This window comes from Lepidochelys kempii, chromosome 13 (genome assembly GCF_965140265.1).
Source record: "Lepidochelys kempii isolate rLepKem1 chromosome 13, rLepKem1.hap2, whole genome shotgun sequence".
NCBI classification, from domain to species: Eukaryota; Metazoa; Chordata; order Testudines; family Cheloniidae; genus Lepidochelys; species Lepidochelys kempii.
The window spans coordinates 15,087,882-15,108,837 of record NC_133268.1 but is presented as its reverse complement, the minus strand read 5'-3'; the positions used below and the strand labels follow the sequence as shown (position 1 = coordinate 15,108,837).

At 43.1% G+C, this 20,956-nt stretch overlaps 1 protein-coding gene across 1 annotated transcript; it reads right to left on the bottom strand.

The window, feature by feature from the left end:
- Positions 1-470: 470 nt before the first annotated feature.
- On the bottom strand, positions 471-19,120 carry SALL4 (spalt like transcription factor 4). The gene is made up of 4 exons (XM_073309543.1): positions 19,036-19,120; positions 3,434-5,962; positions 2,429-2,736; positions 471-1,053 (listed from the first exon to the last, which is right to left on the bottom strand). Exons 1-4 carry the CDS (start codon positions 19,118-19,120, stop codon positions 631-633), a joined length of 3,345 nt encoding a protein of 1,114 aa, XP_073165644.1. The 3' UTR covers positions 471-630.
- Positions 19,121-20,956: the final 1,836 nt, after the last annotated feature.

The following is a 20,956-nucleotide window of genomic DNA, read 5'->3' as shown; positions in this document are numbered from 1 at the left end:
AAGCAGCAGTCAACAATACAAGAGTATTCAGTTATTAGGAGCAATGATCAAAGGGGGAAAAAAGCCAGTAAGAGATCTTTTTACAGCTTCGGAGGCAAATAAAAATAAAAAAAATCTGTAGCCATATAGTAAAAAGTACATTAAAAAAACAAAAAACAAAAACCCCACACAAAGACTATTTCTAAAAGGGTGGCAGACATTCTAGAATATTTACCCGCATAGTAAGTTTTCGTGTCGTCTGTAAATACAAAGTTTTTCCATGAACAGTAGGTTGTTTCTACTGTGTTCCAAACCCCCAAAGATTTCAGTTTAAACAGAGGCAAATGTTATAATCTTTGGAATTTCAAGTTGTGAAACTTCTGTAAGGCTGTACACATTAAAGTCACAAGTAACAAGGAATACTTTGCAAGACCCGCATCTTTCCAAATAAGAGGATTATTTTTTTTTTTATTATTATTACTACTTTTGCAAAGCAACATCATGATTGTACTGTGGGCAACTCTTACAAAGACAACCATAAAATCATTTGCATGTCAATAGGAAAATAGGAGGTTGAGATGGAATCTCTTAAAAATATATGTTTGTAAATATATTTGCTCTTTCTGCATTTCACCTTCACAAAGAGTTTTTCTAACTAACAGCAATTTTGTTCTCCTCCATGAAGTGAGGGAACTGGTGTTTTGGCACATTGTCTGCAGCAGCACCACCAGCCTTCTCCATATCCGAGCTAATTCCAGACTGGGACCCATCTATCTTGGAGACTGTTGCAGTATTTATTGCAGAGCCACTCCCAATGGTGACTGGAAGGGAAGGTATGCCACCACTCTGGATCACTGAAATCTCATTAGTCTTCATTGCCAAGCCATTGCTGAGTACTGCTGCATACTGGTTCCATACTGTGGGATCAATGTTCACTGAAGGAGGCACTATATCCTTTGGAAACATTTCAGATACCTTCTTTGGATCATTCCCCAACAGAGCCATGGGATTATCAATGGATAATCTTCTTCCACGCCTGGCAGAGTTATTCCACATGTGAGTTCCAACATGGACCTTGCAGAAGAGGGGGTAGGAGAAGTTAGAAGATGAGAGCTATCATAATTCTTAGCTCCTGTTCTAGTCTATCCAAGTTCTTATACCTCACCAGCACTAGGGTATCTGAGCCTCAAGATAAAGTAAAGCCAAACATTCAGAGGAATGTTTATGTAGTTCTGTACTCAAACTACAGCAAAATCTTTGTTTAGATCTTTGTTACTGTAGAATGGCTTATATGCCCTACATGTTCTTGTTTACTTTCACCTGAAGTAGAACAAAAAGAGGGAAAGCAAGAACAGAAGTAGTCAGTTACTTAGTGCATGGGAAGAGTTTATTTTTTCCTCTACACAATTTAAGATACATTGGTTCTTAAGAATAGGCTACAGGGAATATTGGCAAGGCAAGGACTTATAGAAATGGTTTTACAAAAAGTTTAGCAGGAATAGAATTTTGGCAGCTAAAACACTCCTGTGTAGTTGGAAAACACAAATAGCATATTACTGCACAAACACAGAACCTCCTGAAAGACCACCCACCTACAAACAAGCAGCTATCCATGCCCCAGTCTTCATTTTGTTTTCTAAGTTTGAGCATCTCTTTTCTCTCCTCCTCCTCCTCCACTCCTTATAGAGTGCTTATGCAAAGGCTGTTAAAGAGGAAGAATCTTGAAGCTCTACAGCGTCAAACCATAGTGTGGGTGGGGAAGCTAAGTGTTCCTTAAAAGATAAATGGATTAATCTGATAAACAGGAGCACGATGGGCAATTTTTTGTGCTTAACTGAAATCCCTGAACATTGTTGCAGAACTTTGCTCCAGTGACAGCCATTTCAACAGGGGACTCTCAATGTGCTCCAAGCAATAGTGGAGCCTATAACATGTTTCATTAAGGTGAACAATGATCATTGCTTAAAAGTGTGGGTTTGAAAGAATCAGATCAAATACAGTTTTGGTTTTTTAAACAGGGCTTTTCCCTGCATGCTGAGGTATCATCTAGGTATGGGCTTCGGCTACTAAATTCAGATCCCACACCCACACCATGGTTCAGGAGCATTTGGAGGCAGGGTTTCTAAACAAAGCAATTATAAGTTGCAGTTAAAAGTTACAGTTCTTCCCCTACAGGGTTTTTGTTTTTGTTTTTTAAAATAGATTTAGGCTGATCTCAAGGCCTACTAGAGAGCTGTATGATCCTTGCATATTGAGAGACTATAGTAAACTCTGTCTTAAATGACCACCCAGAGGGCCAAGAGAAATTATTAGTGGCCATCTTTAAAGTGTGGACGATTATGATTAGGAGGAATAGAAGCATTTTAGCGAGGTTGTTTAAGAGACTCTTAGTGAAGGTGATTCCAAAGGCAGGCATCAGCACACCTCAGCCCCCTTAAGAACTGCTTACCTTCAGGTTTCCTTTTGTGGTAAAGGCTCTCCCACAGATGGTGCATGCAAATGGCTTTTCACCAGTATGGGTCCGTTCATGAATCTGAAGAGCACTTGCAGAGGAGAAGTTCTTCCCACACGTAGTGCAGATGTGCTGTTTAGCGGGACGGCAAAGCTTAGGCCGTGGCACCAGGAGAGGGGGAACACCAGGTGATAAAGTTGGTGGGCCAATAAAATGGCTAGTGCTAATAGGACGCTCACTAGGCATTTCCACTTTTATGAGGGCTGGTGGTGCCCTGACAAAAGCAGCATGAATGCTGCTGTGACCTGAAGAGAAAGAACACACACATTAGGCTACCCCCACTACACATTCCAGCTCTGTTTAAGCTTTGCAAGCAAGATATTGGGTCCAGATTTTTGAAGGTGCACAAGCCCAACACTCAATGCACATGCAAGCTGTAATTTGCAGGCACACTGGTGCTAATGGGTTGTAGATCTGTTTGAGGCAAGAGGAAGATGGGGTTCTTCAAATATGTCCCTTTGCATTCAGGATTTAACAACTTTCTCCCTGATCCAAAAAGCTCAGACACAGCATTCGCGATGCTAGGTTTACACTTCATATACTAGTGCTGAACAGTCTGTTCCATGGTTTATCAACACTGAAGTGTCTGGTTTAGAGAGCTAATTAATAACTTTAGGACAAAATGCAAGATACTGAGCACAACTCCCATTGCAGTAAATGGGATGAGTGTGTGCGTGATCACTAGGCAGCAGGAGGTTACAACTTGAAAACGTGTGTGTGTGTGTGTGTGAGTGAGAGAGACTTTACCTTCAAATGGGAATTTGAAACTAGGAAGGAGATTTTCAGTGGCTTGCAGAGCAACAAGCACCATGTGCCTTTTGAAAAGGAACCAAACCAGCAGGATGGGGGGGGGGGGGGTCTTACTCCCACTGGTCCTCTGAGGAGCTCCCCTCCAGATGGTTTTGTTAGTTGTGGGGAGTGCAGCTACTGGTCATAACTCACCATACTCTCCATTTGGGAAGTGTAACCCAGGTTCTTCTTTGATGACCTTTCGACCAATATTGCCATAAGTTAGATCCAAAGCGCCAGCCCCTTCCATCTCTGCAAGATGGTTTTCAGGGCCCTCAGCTTTATTTCCCATGCCAGCATCTTCTTGACTGTTGAAACCTGGTGACTTTGACCTAATGCTTTCAGATTGGCTATTGGCTGGGGACAATGCCTGGAATGAAGCAGATTCAGAGGCGGCAGGACTCCTGCCATTTTGATAATCTGGATCACCTGCCACAGAGGAAGAATCATTCGTCATGCCATCACTTTCTGCTGAACCATTGTCGCTAGACTTCAGGCTGCTTTGCCGTTGCAAGTTCAAAGCTGAATTTACCATTTTCATTTGGTTCTCCAGAGCTGCAATCCCAGAAAATGCTGTGCCTGGAGATTCTGACTGTGCATCATATGGAATTGGTGGTTTCAAAGAGTTGCTAGGGCCATCCTGAGAGTCTAGGTCTTCTTCCATCTCTTCTACGTTTTCCATGTTCTCACCTGGGCGAGTCAGGTCTCCATTCTTCTCAGTCACAGTAGGATCCACATCAGTATTATCACAAGTGTTTTCCGGCATAGGTGTATTGGGAATTTGTCCCCCCATATGCATGCGAATATGCTGCTGCAATACAACTGCATTTGTAAACTTCTTCTGACAAATTGGACAGGAATGTTGCATCTTTAGGGGGGTGTTTGCCCGGTGGACACCATAATGAGTCTTAAGGTTACCTTTTGTTGAGAAGGCACGGCCACAAATTTTACACTTGAATGGCCTTTCTCCAGTGTGAGTACGGTAATGCATTTTGAGTGAACTCTGGCAGCTCAGCACTCTGTGACAGATGAGGCACTCATTGGGGTCTGTGGTGGACTTGTCAATATTCTCAACCAATTGCTGTAGCTTAGATGTTTCTGAACCTTGCTCACTTGCTCCGCTTACATGGAAGACACTCACACTGCAGCTAGCTTGCGGTGAGCTCAGGCTCTGCTCAGTTCCAGACTCGTGACTCGCTGCTCCTGATGAGGAAGAACCACCTTCGCTTTCTGGAGAAGGCCTTGGCTGCATGTCACTTGAAAATGTGCTGGCAAGAGACTCCTTGATGCATGCTAGACTGGAGATATTCTGAGGCAAGCCAGTACCTACTGAGGTAGGTAGTGATGCCAGAATAGGCTTGCTGTCCACAATTAGGTTAGACTCATCCAGTGGTACAGACATTCCATATGGGATTCCACTGCTGGTGGGCACATTGTCCAAATGCTCAGGTACTGGATAGGGATTCATTTTAATGTGAGGGTACTTATCTTTATGACGCTGAAAATGCACTTTAAGGTTTCCTTTGGTTGTAAATCTGTTACCACAAATGTTACACTTGTAGGGTCTTTCGCCAGTGTGGGAGCGGAGGTGTATCTGCAAAGCACTATCGTTGCCAAAGACCTTGCCGCAGAACTTGCACTTATGTTTAAAGAAAGGTTCTTCAGTGTTTGGTTTGCTTTCAGACACGCTGATATTGGGGGGCTTCCCTTTCCCTTTCTTTGAGGGATCAATCACTGAAGAAACTGCCGAGAGTGGGTTTTGGAAGATGACAGAGCTGGATGATTGAGGTAGTAAAGGGTTTGGAAAACGAGACATAGAACTTGGGAGGCTTCTGTTTGCTTCAGGTTTCAGGGAGAAGGAAGAAGAAAGCCCACTGGCTACTGAGCCAGCAGTTGGAATGACCATGTTAGAATGAGGTAGTTTTCCATGCTTCAAGGATTCCAGTGATAGGCTTTGGCTTCCAGCTTTTTGTCCAATTAAAGCAACAGCAGCAGACAGCTGCTGAGACATCTGAGCACCCAAAGCTTTTAGTGGATCAGTAGCAGCTACTATTGAAGGATGTAGGGCATGAGGAGCCATCATGGCAATCTGAATACGGATTTGCTCTGTGAGCTGAATTTGCTGGAGTTGCTGCTGCTGCAAGCACACGAGCTGTTCAAGGATCATTGGAATAGCATTAAAACTGGCTGCTGAGGAAGAGATAGCATCAGAGGTACGTTGATTCACAGCCACTTTAGTGCCACGTATTGTCTGCAAAGTCACATTAGTGTTTGGTACTTTGGATTTTGGTAAATAGCGTAGCCCATGAGTTGCAGGAGTAACAGGAGGTTCTGTTTTTAGATACATTCCTCCCACTGCTTCAGTATCAACTTTCCCCTCTCTCTTCTCCACAGAACCAGTGCAACTCTTTGACTGACTGTCCTTGGCTGGCTGGCTATCCTGTCGATCATTTGGAAAGCTCTCTGTAGAGGCTCCAGGGAAGTCTTCAGGGGGTATAGTTCCTTCACTATCATTCATGATTAGGACAGGTGGATTTTTAGTGCAATTTTTCTTATGCTCAAGGAATTCAGAGAGATCAAAGAACTCTGCACAACATTTCTCACAGATATTGGTTTCTTCTGTTCGGCACCTTTTGGAACTCATTTCACCATCTCCATCACCTGGGGCGTTTTGTGGACTCCCTAAGGAGGGGGGAGAAAAAAAAAGTAGTCAAGTATTCCCTATGTATACATACATCTAGCACATGGGTAAGTTTTTTCCAGGTTAAGGCTGTAAGTAAGCCAAGAATTGAAAAGCTATAAATGCAAGATAATGGGAGCTTAGACACATGGACCAAATGCAAACCTCGGAGATGGGATTCCCAAGTCCTATCCCAAGCTCTGCTACTGATTCACTTTGTAGCTTGCTCAAGGTCACATTACGTCGTTTGTCTGTGAAAGTGGTATACTTTCCCACTGTCCGCCTTGTGACGGAAAGAGGAGCGATGTTACCTCCTAATTCAAATGGGGAAAACTAGGTCACTAGAAGTCTCTTTACACATGTAAAAATAGAAATGGGTGCTCTAACTAAGAGTGCTTGGATGAGTTGTTTTTTTAAACAACTCAAGGCAAGAAAGTAATGGAGTGCATACACGATTTAAATACAAAGTAAACAAATTCATAAATTATGTTATTTAGAGGGTCAATGGCCAAATTCTAGCAAAGCCATATGAAGCTGTGAATCACTAGAATTAACATACATCGTAACTGCCTTCCATTTTATGAAGATTCCATTGAAGCACATAACCACTGCAGATAGAAACAATGAAGCTGCAATTATTCTCCCATATTACAGTATACGAGGTGTTTTATGAAAAGGGTTGATAGAACGAATAAACCTGGTGTTATAGTCCATATACTAGAAATCAATGGAGAACTAATCATGTTAAGTAGATTACAGCTCTTATAATAATGAGACTTTTTGAAAGGAAACACTTCCTTTCAAGCAAATCAGACTGTATAAACACAAGACAAACCTTTGTGTGAATACTAGTTTGTTTAATTTAATGCTACTTTTAAGGGAAAGGGCTAATAAAGCCTACATTTTTAACATTCATGTGGAACAACTTTAAAGCTTCATTTTGTTCTAAGAAAGAGCACATATTATATATAGATATACACACACACACACTATTTTAGCATATACCAGAGGTTGCCAAACTGCAACTCTTTTATAGTTAAAGTGTGGCTCACAGAGCCTGCCCCCCTCCCCCACCTACCAGAATGGCTTCTGCCCTGCAGTGGAGTGGTGGGGCTAGGGGCTTCTGCCCAGTGGGGAGGGGGGCTAGGGGCTTCAGCCCTCCAGGAGGTACCTGCTGGGGCTTCCGCCCCACTCTTGCTGAAACCCTGAGCACCAACAGATACCTCCCATGGGGCTGAAGCCCTGAGCCCCACCACCCTACTGCAGGGCAGAAGCCCGGAGCAGGCTCTCCGACTTTGAGCAGCATATTATAATCTTCAGGAGGATCAGAGTGTAGGCCAGGGGTGGCCAAACCTTAATAGAAAGGGGTAGTAGTATAATAATTTAACACTTAGACTATCGAGAGTGGACAACTCACTACAGGATGGATTTGCAGTGTTGTTGGAACTACGTTGGTCTCAGAACATTGGAGAGACAAGGTGGGTGTTCAGTGTCACCAAATTCTTTTGACTTTTACGACAACTTTCAGGATATTTGGTATATGCATTGTAGTTGTAGCTGTGTTGATCCCAGGATATTAGGTGGGAAGGTAATATCTTGTATTGGACAAACTTCTGTTGGTGAGAGAGACAAGCTTTTGAGCTACATGGAGCTCTTTTCCCACCTTGTCTCTGTACAAGGTGGGTTGCAAGATAAGCATTCCACTGTGAACTACACTCACTTTGGAATTTATGTAACAGCACTTGCCTGTCAGAGACAGTCTGTGGGGTGCAGGAAGCAGAAAGATTATGTTTTGTAAATTAGACAAGAACCCAGGTGTAATCACTTCCCCCTTCAATGTGCCAAAAGCTGAAGAGGAATTTTCCTGTTTTTCCAGACTTTTCTGGTTCCCCTCCCCTCCAAACTACATAGACTTTTAAAAATTCTGCAGAAAGATTTGAGGGGAAAATTTTACCTTGGTCTGAAAAAGGTGTTAACACTCATCCAAATGACCCTGATTTAGAGCCTTAAGCGCCTTAGGTCAGCGGACACCCAGGAGCCACTCATCAACTCACCATTGATGAGTTATGTCACATTTATTATCCCAACTTTAACAAGAAATCCCACAGTAATCGTATACTTCCATCAGTTGTGTTTTCACCTCAGAAGGCTGCAGCCCTATTTTATTTGTTAACAAGTTCCCCTTTCCTGCCACCAACCTATACACACAGCACTGGAGACATTCTATCTTCTACCAGGAAACCATAAAGTGCCCTCTGGCCACACACTGTGTGACCCTTTGATCACAGAGGCACTTTGTTTGAGTTTCATCTTTATAGGTCAATGGTGTAGAGGCCTGACACTGTATGGCTTCAGTAGGAGTTCAGGGTGTTAGCACCTCACAAGATCCGGTCCAATAATGCCAATAACCCAGGGACTGGAGTTATTTCAGTAGTATTGGATGCTGCATTTTAGTAACTAGACTATAGAGTAAGTGGTCACGATTATCACAGATCATTGATAAGCTTAATTTTCCAGCTTACTTTAAAAAGCATTCAACTGCAAAATAATTACAGCCCCTATATCAGAGACATAGGTTACCAGGCTGCACAACGTGCATCTTGTGTGTGCAAGGGGGGGATTTACATGGACAGACATTTTTACACCTACAACTCAGGCAAGTGTATATAGTTTGGGCCAGAATAATTTCATGGGGGAGGATGCGCCAAACCTTGACATTTGGCTAGAGTAACAGAGAGTCAGTCATACACTCTCTCTCTCTCTCTCTCACACACACACACACACACACGCTTTTATCAGCAATGAAAACGCAAAAAAGTGTTTAGGGTTGAAATCTCTAGTTGCCCAGAGAATGAAAGGCTTTGAAGGAGTTTCCTTAAGCTAGGTCAGGTTAAGAAAAATTCACAGTAACATTATAGTGGAGAGAGATATAATCTCTGCCTTACAATAGCTACCAAAACAAGGCCTGTATAAGAGCAACTGAAGTAATATGCGCCTCAGTGTAAGGGGCCTGAAGGGGAGTATGGACTAGATGGTGACCTCTTGGGTGCCTTCCAGCCCTATATTTCAGATTAGCAGAACTGCACAACACACACAGAGGCAAGGTCTATACTGCAGACCTACATTGGTATAATAATGTCATGTAGGGGTGTGAAAAATCTGCACCCCTGAGTGACACAGTTATACCAACCTAATCCCCCATCTAGACAGCACTATGTTAACAGGAGAAGCAGCTACTGCCTCTCGGGGAGGTGGATTAACTACGCTGAGAGGGAGGAGTTCCTGTTGGTATAGGAGTGTCTTCACTTAAGCGGTACAGCTCCACTGATGCAGCATTAAGTGTAGACCTGCCCTGAAATACACAAAACAGAGCCTCCCGCAAAAAGAGAAAAATACAAGCCACCACACAAAGCATTTCCTCTCCACACCCCCAGCAACTCTACCAAATTGTTTTTTAAACCTACGGATAAATAGCCAGGCAGTCCCCTAAGCAAAAGGTAAAGTGCTAGATCATAGTGACCAACTCTCAGTGCTGCACCCAAAATATACAATCAGCTCTCCAAAGAAATAAGAAATAAACCACTGTAGCTAAAAATCCATTTTTCACTGAAAAAAATTTTACTCGGAAATTTCAGTCTCCTAAAAATTTAAGGCCCAACTTGATTCAGGACTTGGTCAACAGAAAGCGACCAACCGAAGTCAAACATGGACATTTTAGAACTCCATAAATTTAGTTCTACCCTTATCAATGATGAGGGAGAGTAAAATTGAGTTTTTTTTTTAAACAAACAACAACAAAAAAAATAGAAAAAAACCCCACTGTCCTTCCTGGAACTATGATGCACACTGACTCAAAAGGCTTTTTAGGCTCAAAGTTTCACAAGAACAATCTCACTCCCATCCAATATGTAACCCACCAAGCTGCAGGTTAAACCACCACAGCCTTTGTTCCAAACACTTGCAAATTTGGGATTAAGGCAGTGAGGTTTTTGTTCTGCCTGCAAAAAAACAGTATAACTTTGAGGGGGACTCTGATTTAACTTGACTGGATTAGAAAGATAAATGTGAATGGTAGCGTCCCCCTTGTATTGATAGTAGACTTGTTTTGGCAGATGAGTACCTTGTGTCAATTGAAATTAAACTGGTAAAAAAGGAGAAGCTATGGACCTAATCTGTAAATCCCCTCACACATATTCCAAAAAGGTGGAACAAAAATGTTGAGATCACAAAATTTTGAGATCACAAAATTTTTCACGAAATGGGAGATCTTGGTTTCTGGTCAGCCCTAGTTAACTTCCCTCCGATACACTCATGTGGTCCCATATTGCTCATTTGTTTCCCTATTTTTGACAATCTCACATTCACTGGGTCTGAGAAGATCTGAATTCAATTCCCAGTATAGACTCCTGGGTAACCCTGGGAAAGATAGTGAGACACAGCCTTCCTCCCCGCCTCCAGATCTCCTCCCAATTGTGAAACGGAGGATACTTTTGTGCCTCACAGGGCAGAGGGTTGAATATAAATGAATCAATATTGGCAACTTGGGTGAGGTAATGTCTTTTTTGCACCAATTTCTGTTGGTGAGAGACACCAGCTTTTGAGCTCACGTAAAGCTCTTCTCCAGGTCTGGTAAGCTTAGGGCTAATCTACACTGGCAATGCTAAAGCGCTGCTTGCCTTGTGTGGTTGCGGCGGAGCACTGGGAGAGCTCAAAAAACCCACCTCCGTGAGGGGTGTAGCTCCCTGCTCTGGGGCACTGTTTACACTGGCGCTTTACAGTGCTGCAACTTGCTGCGCTCTGAGGGGAGGGGGTGTGTGTGTTTTTTCACACCCGGGAGCGAGAAAGTTGCAGCGCTGTTAATTGCCAGTGTAGACAAGCCCTTGGGCCAGGTGTACATTACAGACTTATGACTGTATAACAACAATCACTCAGGGGCGTGAAAAATCCACCCCCGAGAGAGACATAAGGCTATGTCTACTACGTCTACACGGCGCAACTTTTAGCGACACAGCTGTGCTGCTACAGCCCTGCCGTTAAAAGGCGCACAGCCTACCTGCTGTTTGTCAGTGGGAGAGCGCTCTCCCACCCACAAAACTGCCACCCCAACGAGTGGTGGTGTCCACGGGAGAGCAGTCCTACCAGCACTTGTTGTCAGCAAAACTTGTGTCTTTTGGGGGTGTATGGGTGTTTTTTAAAAGACGCCATTGAACAGCATGAAATTTGTCTTTCACTTGCCAGTGTAGATAAAACCATAGTTAGACCAACCTAACTCCCAGTGTACACAGTACTACAGTAACACTGTAGTTATGTTCCTGAAAAATACTACTTTAAGTGAAATGATGTTAAGCTAATCAAATTTCCCCATAAGAATTAATGTAAACGGTGGGGGGTTAGGTTCCAGGGAGATTTTTGTTCCACCAGACAAAAGATTATGTACATATACAGTACAAATTGTAAATAATTTTAAACAATTTAATACTGTACTCACCAATGATGTTTGTGAAGCTTGGTTGAGGCAGGGGTGTAGTGGGTCGGGCTGCAGGGGCTTAAGCCATTCCGCCCGCCTGGCATGCTCCTTCAGGGGAGTGGGGTCGGGGGCTTCCCTGTCCCCCGGCTAGAACGCTAGGCGGACTGGGGCAAGCCCCCACACCCTGACCCCGCTCCCTGGCTGGAACGCTAGGTGGAGCGGGGCAAGCCAAACAATCTTATAATGGAACATAATGCGACTTTAAATAGATCAGCAACCTAATAACAAAACAATGTTAACCAGGATGATTAAGTGAGGAGTTACTGTATGCCAGGAGACCACCAACCAACATAGCTACTGCCTTTTGGGTGAGGTGGATTAACTGAGCCAACAGGAGGTCAGCATAATAGGGCTTGTCTACACTGGCAATTTACAACACACCCCTGAGCGCTGCAAGTTTCAGTGCTGTATACGCCCCTCATGGGAGTGATTTAAAAAAAAACAAAAAAAACAACCGAGTGCTGGGAGAGCTCTCTCCCAGTGCTGTGCTGCAACCATATAAGCCACCTTAGTTAAAGCGTTGCCAGTGTGCACCGCTCCAGTGATGTAAGGTGTAAGACTGTTTAGCATAAGTAGTTAACACATTTCAAGGGACCATTTATGGTAAAGTGGCCCATTAAACCCGTTCCTCCCTATGACTGGAGGGGTGGTGGGGTGTTAGTGGAATATAGATTGTAATAAACCATAAATCCAGTCTCTATTCAGTCCATGTTTAATATTTAGCAAAGTTATGAATTTAAGCCCCCAGGCTTGTCTTTTGAAAGTATTGTGTGTCCTGAGGACAGAGTGACAATCGTGCATTCAATAGTGGTAAAACAGTTGGGTATTATAGGTACTGAGATCAGAGAAAGACAAAGAGTGATGAGCTTCTCTCTCACCAACAGAAGTTGGTCCATTAAAAGATATAGCCTCCCCCATCTTCTGTCTTTTATCCTGGAATTGACATGGCTATACCACCACCACAAACATTTGAGATCCTAGACAGAGACAGGGGCGGGGGGAAATCTGCTCTTAAAATAAATTAAAAAATTTAAAAAAAAAAAAAAAGTCACCAGAGATCCTTGTTTTGATTTCTAGCTGCCACCTCCTCTTCCCAGTCTTGTAGGAACACTCCAGTGATTGCAATCAGGCCACCTCATTTACCAAAACATGCCTTGCTCTACCAACCCACCCTAGAAACAGTTATCAGTGACACATACTTAACAGTCTTAAAATGTAAGGTTACTTCTGTGCAAAGAAAGTTCACCATGCATGTCTACATCTGTGGAGAACTCTGTCCAAATACTGTAACAGTATTTGTCAAGTAGCAAGGGAGTTCTGTTAGAACAGTTACTCATGCACTTAAGTTAACCCGCTCAAAAATGCTTCACAGGGATTGAACCTCTACTGTTTTCTATCCCCCCCTCCCCACCTTCGAATTTCAGGAATGTTATCTCTCAGCATCTAGTTATCCAATAAGTTAGAAGAATGCAGTAAACCCAGCAGGGGTTTTAGATTCAATCACTGCCAAAAGGATGGGGGGGAGAAGAGTCCACTATTGTGTAGGATAAGGTGGTAATTTACAATAAGGTCTGATGAAATCTTTAGACTCAATTTTAAGTTTTTAAAAAAAGTTTTCTAAAGACAATTAATAAAATACCCCACACCTTTTACCTGATTTAATTTGATTTAGTGAAGAGCTATTGGAAAGAAGAAAGAGGAGAGGAGGGTGGTTGGTCAGAGACCATGAAACAAAACAAAAAAAACAAAAAACACCCACACACCAAATTTTAAAGTGTCTACTTCACAGTAACTGAAGTTAATACCCTGTGAGGTTTCTTCATTTTTACAGAAATTTGATCAGTTTATTATCTATTCTCACTTTCCCAATAGTCACTGTTAGCATAATCATACACTCCTTTTCTTCCTTGCTTTCAAAAATTAATTTTAAATAATCAGTTTAGTAATTTCTAGTTTTGAAGGGCTCAACCAGCATTTAAAAAAATTAGACTAGACACTTTATTCTCAAGTCTAGCAATGTCTGCAACAAACTCAAAGTGTGCTATTTTAAGCCTTTCAGGGGGAAAAAAAAAAACCCTCACAAGCATGTCGAAGAAAAATAGGACTGAATAAACGTGTCAAAACAGCTAACTACCAAGACCCATCTGCTTTAGTAAATAAGTTTGGCTCCCTCCCCAATTTTAAGAAATGCAGGTGGTTTATTTTAAAACATTTGAAGTTTCCAATAATGATTGGAGACAATGTAATTAAATCTCCCACAGCAGAAGTCAGTCAATACCAGTTTCCTACCCAAGAATAACCAGACAAGAGACTTCTTGTGCCTTATAATACTTTTAGTTTATAGGTTGTGAATTGTCTTCCAAGGTTTTAATCTAACCTTGTTAACAAACCTTTAAGAGTACTAATTAGGTTAACCCAGAATATATTAAAGTTTCACAGAAATTGCTTTGAAAATCTAAAGGTACCAAATCATTTAGACAAATTTAAGACTCTAGCTATCCTCACATAAAAGAAGGATTTTGTAAAAACAGAGATTGCAACTCTTAAAAGTCTTAGGACTAGATCTCTAAATTCCATGTCCTTGCATGATTAGCCTTCTGGTGTAGTTTCAAAGGGCTTTAAAAACAAAGTTACTGAATGCCATGACAAACCCCTTTAAAATGTCTGCAGTTACCTGCTGAGGCTCAAAACTGAAAGCTTTAGCAAACATGTTCTGATGCTGCTATTAACAACTGAGCTTAAAAGGCCGAACAGTGGAGGGCACTCATGTATTACACTGAAAACAATATCCATTTCTGGAGCCGGGAAGGCAGGTTAGCTCGATCAAAAATGACAAAAACCGTCTACTTTCTCCAGAACAAGAGATTGCAATTTAAAACAGCAGTAGCGACAAACATGCAACTAAAATTCATTCGTTATTGGTGGCTGGAACAAATTAATCATTCCCTAAGGACATGTAAATAAGTAGGTTACCATCTGCCCCCAAAACTATGCTAATTTAAAAACGGAGGTCGAAAAGTGCAGTGGTTAAAATAGGCTAGAAAAGCTACCAACATTTTGGATTACACGCTGCAGGTAAACCCGAGTTCTTGGGTTTGCGGAGCGAAGAACATTTCGGAAGCTAAGTTCAGGACAGACAGAGTCAACTCCACACTGGGAAAATTAAATAACTCGGTGTTGCAAAGAGCAGAACAGAGGACTCCAAACGTCAATGAAACCTGCCTGGCTGCAACACCCCAGAGTGGAGGAAAAGTCTTTTGCTCTACCTGACCCACCACGGTTTCTTCCTCAGCGCTCAATTACTTCCACCGGCCCGTCCTTCGCCCATAAACAAGGCGGCCCGAGACCACACTTAACACTAGTACAGTGTTTAAGACCAAGCTAAACGGCGCAAACCCCGCTGCCAAGGTCAATTGCATGAGAGTCCTAATTGTAAGCTTGACATCAACTTACCACCCACAGCAGGCAGGAGGAGGCAAAGGTTAGAGCAGCAGCTCTGTCAAAACGTCACATGCTGCAGGGTTTAGCAAGAGGACTTGATCAGGACAACCAATATAACGTTTCACTTACGTAAAAGGGAAAAAACAAGACAGACATTTTCCCCCTTCCAGTCAGTCAGTCAGCCTGCCTTGCATGCTTCCCCCAATGGCTAGAATTTACAGCTCTGCACAGATTAGCCAGCCCCAGCACACCCCACAGCGCACAGTCAGCCCTGGATGCAGTAATGGTGACTGAACCCACCTAGAGCTCTGGTAGATTCAAACAGCACTAACTAGCTGTTAATTTAAACCGCAGCAACGGGCCACGGCAGGCGTGTTGAGTTCTCAAGTTGGGCCGCACTGAATATTTCCATCAAATATAACCTGACCCGTCTCCGAGCGCTATCTGGCTTCACCTCACACCGACTCAATGGACAACTTTTGCAGCATAAATCATGTTTGCACCAGAAGTTCTGGAATCAGTGGCTCACATCTCTAAGGGCTCATTAACACAGTTTACTGCATGAAACCCATTGTTTTGAGAAGCTACAACTAAGAATACCTCCTTTATAGCAGCATGAGCTGAGAAAAATATATTTTGAGAATTATTACAGAACTCAATTGTGGGGATCCCAATGTGAATGGATGCCCACATACAGTATACAACTTCAGTTCTTAGTCTGGAAAGATTTTTTTTATTATTATTTAAGAGTCGTATACTGCATTTTAAGAATCCTACATTTTAATGGCTGTAATCCAGTACAATGGGCAGTTTAAACCCTTTTGTGAAAATGCTAATTTCCCACTGTGTAGTATTATTCTCAAGTGACCACCTGCCGATTTTTTTGACCTGTTAATCGATCACCAGGTTAGCAAAACCATTTTCTGGCACACTGCATTGTTCTCAGAGGTGGGTCTCAAATTGCTTTGCAAATGTTCTCTTGCAAAAGAGCGAGATAAGGGCTTGATTTTATTATTGCCATTATGCATATATTTGATCATTTCTCCGGCAATCTGGCAGGAATTTTAACTTTGTCATGGAGCTTCATCCCTTGGTATTTATGGACACACCTAGGTCGGAGAATATCTAGATTCTTCTGAAGAGTAGGAGATAAATTATGCTTAATCCTAAATCCAGATTTTATTTTATTTTTTGGTATCACGTCAAGGCTGTTTTATTTAGCTAAGGGGTTCGTAGAGATGGTTTAACTCCCACCCACTTCTTCTGATCGTTATCACAAACAGTAGCGGAGAGATTTCTGCAACGGTTTCTATAACTTTGTTCCAAGCTGGTATTGTAGGAGTGGAGAAAGAGCAACAACAGTCAGGTAGCTCTGGCTCAGGATGGGCGGCACACTAGCCCCATTCTGCGGGGGTGGGAGGAAGGTTAAGATCAGAGGGAAATCTGCTCAGAGATTCACCAGCAGGGCTTCTGAATAATACAAAGTTTGGGCGGGGCACTGGGGGAAGGGGCAACCCGTCTGTCCACAAGTCCTTCAAGAGCAGGAGCCGTCATCTGCAGCTCTGAACACCATGTTATGCGTCTATGGGCGAAGGGGAAGCTACCATCCAACTTCAAAAGACCTTGGGGGGGGGGGAATGTTCAAAGTTTTCTTTACAGATCGCCTAGTACTGCCAGTGACCCCTGGGTGGCGCAAGAAAGCAATTCAAGTTCCACAATAAATTAAAGTCAAGCAATGCGCTACATTGTGGATACCGGGCTAATTTTGTCTGTTACAGATTGACAAGCCCCCCCCCCCCCCCCCAACGAACCTAAGGTAATGTAGCCAAAGCAAAAAAGTTAGGATTAAAAAAAAACAAACAAAAAAACCAAACACACTCCACCCCACTCTGGGTATTTAATAGACTGACAGACATGCACACCCACCAGGCAAGTTCCAGAGATGGTGCTTTAAATTGCTGTCCTTCGAGACCTTGCAAAATCATTAAAAAACCCTGATAATACCTGTTACTCGAAAGGATGAGAAAAACCCTTCTCTTCTCCCTCCCCCACCCCCTCTGGAGTAACTCTGCAGCTTCAGGAGAGTTATTAACCCTTTTGTTTCAGCACAGCCCCCGGAGGTGACTCTCCAGCAGTGGGCAGAGATTTACATGTGGAAACATCACCTCCATCCCCCCAGCCTAACCATATGCACAAAGGAAAACAGTCATGCATTAAACATGGGATTTATTGCCTTCTGGCCAGCTTGCTGTTTCTTAAGTCACCATTAACCGGACCCAACAATTGGACATTTCGGCTCAAAGAAAGAAGGGGGGGGGGGAGAAAGAGAAATAAGAATCCTAATCTCCTGCGGTTTGGGAATAGGCGGCTCCTGTTACATACATTGTTATTGATCATTTCTACCTATGCGGAAAAAGTGATCAAGCATTGAATTTGGGGAGTTATTTGAATATTTGACCTTTAAAGACAGAAGAGCCGACCCACAGAATTACAGAGTCCAGGTTTTTAGGGTTAGTAAAATCCTGCGGACCCTCCCATCCCAAATATCTCGAGGCAGTTGGTGCTTTAATAATAATAAAATAAATCTGAACTATTTACAAATCCCACCTTCATCTCTCTTGGGGACGGGACTGAAACTGACGATTCCTAATTGAGACCAGAGAAATTCACTGATCTACATAACCAGGCAAATTCAGTTCTAATAATACCAACCCCAAGTAGTTGCAGAGGTTGATATCCAGTCGGTCAATAGGAATTATGCGATGAGTGGCATTAGATCCGCACCGATTTTTTTTTTTTTTTAAAGAGTAGGTTGAAATTTAAACTGACAATTAACAGTAAAGGAATCGGCCCATGCAGTCGTCTACAAGTGCTACAAATTCTCCCCAATTTAGCAATGCACCAACAGAAAAACCCTGGGAACATATGAGAAGAAACTGCATAGTCTCGATGAAACTTTCAAACAGGATCCAGGAATTACAACTCTGCTCAATTCGTTTCTAACTAACAGCACTTATGCTAGGTGATCAATTCCACTCCCACCCATCCACAACCGATCTCCCCCTCTGCGCACCCCGCTCCCAAAGATCAGGGATAACTTCATTGCAAACGTAATTTTCCCTTCCTCTAAAATACAAAGATCCAGAGCATCTAATAGTGGTTCCCGATATTAAAAGTCCCACCCCACCCAAATACAAAACACACGCACACACACACACACACACACACCACGTTAGCTCACCGGAGTTATTTTAGGAAGTCGGAAATCAAAGATGGCTGGAGGTCAGGCTACAAAAGGTCCAGGGCGATTGTGATCTCCAACCAAACTAGCCAAAGCAGGGGTTTTTTTTTGTTTGTTTGTTTTTAAGAAATCCCCACCAAAAGAACCATAAAATAGATCCAGAGAAACAAAACTAAAGCCTTTCCCTATGCCTGCGCTAAAGAGATGGTTTGCAACTCCTTTCTGTCTCTCCCCCCCACCAAATCTTTTCCGGCTGGGTAGGGTTTGGGGGTTCACCTTGCATTAGGCTACAACAAACCTGGCTGTATCAAGGCACGTAGCAGATCGCATCCTGCTTCCCTGGCATGACACAAGGTAGAGAGCCCAGATTCCCGTCTAGAGCCAGCACACGTTAAACTTTAAGGGGGATGGGGAGGAAAGGCTTTCACACACACCCAACAGGGACGGCAGGGCAACACACAGAGAGATTTCGGCTGCGATCCGAGTGGTCAGCAAGGAGCAGCCATGGGGCTGGAGCTCTGGGCAGACCCACCGGACAGTTTTAAGGGGCGGGGGGGGGGGGGAAGGAATCCCGTTGCGATTTCAGAAGAAAAAGGAGGATCAGGCCCGATATCAGTCGAACAATGATTGAAGATAAATGAGGGGTTGGGGTTTTTTTGGGGGGGGGGGGCAGATTATGGGAATAAATGGTACAAACAACGAGTGGTCAGTGTGGGGTCATGATCTCGAGCCGAATCCACTGCGTGTGGGGTGGGGGGGAGGGGACGGGAAAAGCCACACACGCACCCACACAAAACCCCTTAGTCCCTGGCTGGTTTCTTTGCACATCTATTAAAGTTGGTAATTGGCAAGCCTCCGTCTCTTACTTTGCGCCTTACCACTTGCAGCATCTGGGGGCGGCTCCTCCTCGGAGTTGATGTGCTGGGGTTTCGCCTGCTTGCGTCTCGACATGGTGCACAAGCATCGGGAGCAAAATAGTAGCAATTATTTTCTTCACAACAAATTCCTAGAGTTGGGAAATTACCCCCCTTGGGCGGAATGCGCATGTCAGAGTAATTATGATTATCAATAATGCATTGCGATTTATCATGGGTCCCTGACAGCTGATTGGCCTGAGTCCAAAGGCTCACAGATTATTCAAATAAGGTCCATTGATCAGGGAGCAGAGGGGAACGCTGGGCATTGTAGTTTTCCCACTGCTGCTCTGTCCCATGCATGTGACAAAAGCGTGTGCTCCGAACATAGCTCTGGGGGAGCCAGTCTCATCATTTCCTACTACCTGATTGGATCATATTTCCTTTAAGGGGCGGGAGGGGGGGTGGAAGAGGAGCATGAATCCATCTTTGAGAGTAAACAAACAATCTGGCAGCCCGATTTTCTGGGCTATCCGGGGGACAAAACCTTTGTTATCTCACCTGTCCTTTTTATTTTCTATGCGTGGTTTAAAGATTATTTTTTAAGTAAAGCAGAACCTTGAAACAATGCAATGTGGAGGGCTAATTCTTCCGTTTGTCCTTAGATATGATGGGGAAAGCAAAAGAGCATGATCATGTGATTGCCCAACTGGATAAATTGGAGGACAATATGGTGCATGGTGGGGATGGTATGAGGCGTGGGAGGGGAGGATTAAAAAAAGTAAAACCCAGGATACAGAATAATGTTGTGTATGTAAACTCTGGCACATTGCTTTATTTTCTTCCAAATACCTTATTCAAGACTCGCTTTCTTCTGGGAGGCTCACCAAAAATGGGTCAGTGAGAATAATTATTAAATAAATACAATACTGCAAAAAGTAGAGTAGATAACAAAAATAAAAAAACCTTGGAATTTGAAAAACTACCAACAAAGAACAAAAACTTCTTTTAAAGGACATGCATTTGCCCAAGTATAATCTCTCTGCTGTTTATTTCTGCCACTTATTACATCACATCTTAAGAGAGGCACTGGTCTTGCAAACAGATTCACACCAGTAGACCTGCTGGAACCATTTAGAGTCCCTCTGAAGTCAATGTCTCTATGTGTGGATTTGGGTCACAGGGTTGGAGCCCCATAGAAGTAAATTGGAGCCTTAGCTACTGATCCTGCAAAGTGTTCTTATGAGTGGAGGTTGGCTGTGCCCAATCTGACCCGCACTGTCCGTGGCAACAGGCATCTGCACAGGGGTAGAAGTTTCTGATGCAGAACTCCTTGCATGACTAGAAGCTTAGCAAAAAGAAAAGGAGTACTTGTGGCACCTTAGAGACTAACCAATTTATTTGAGCATGAGCTTTTGTGAGCTACAGATCACTTCATCGGATGCATACCGTGGAAACTGCAGCAGAATTGTTTCATGATCTCTGTGTGTATATAATGTCTGCTGCAGTTTCCACGGTATGCATCCGATGAAGTGAGCCGTAGCTCACGAAAGCTCATGCTCAAATAAATTGGTTAGTCTCTAAGGTGCCACAAGTACTCCTTTTCTTTTTGCAAATACAGACTAACACGGCTGTTACTCTAAAAGCTTAGCATAGATGATAAACTATTTAGGGAATGCGCTGCAAAGCATTCAGAACCCTTTCAGTCCCATAGCCATGATGAATAACAATATTGTTATTGCTTAAAATATTTTATTTTACAATTTGAGAGGTGGAAAGATGACCTAGTAGGTAGGGCCCTGGACTAGTACTCATGCAATCTGGCATCAGTTCCTGGCTTTGCTACAGACTCTCTGCATGAGAGTGGGCAAGTCACTTAATCAATTCTGCGCCTCAGTTTCCTACCTGTAAAACAGAGATGGTACTTCCTTAC

Coding starts and splice junctions, on each gene's coding strand:
- SALL4 (XM_073309543.1), bottom strand. CDS start 19,120: ATGTCGAGACGCAAGCAGGCGAAACCCCAGCACATCAACTCCGAGGAG. Junction 5,963..19,035: donor TGCAAGTGGTAAGGCGCAAA/GTAAGAGACGGA, acceptor CCCCCTCCTTAG/GGAGTCCACAAAACGCCCCA. Junction 2,737..3,433: donor CTTCCCAAATGGAGAGTATG/GTGAGTTATGAC, acceptor CTTTCTCTTCAG/GTCACAGCAGCATTCATGCT.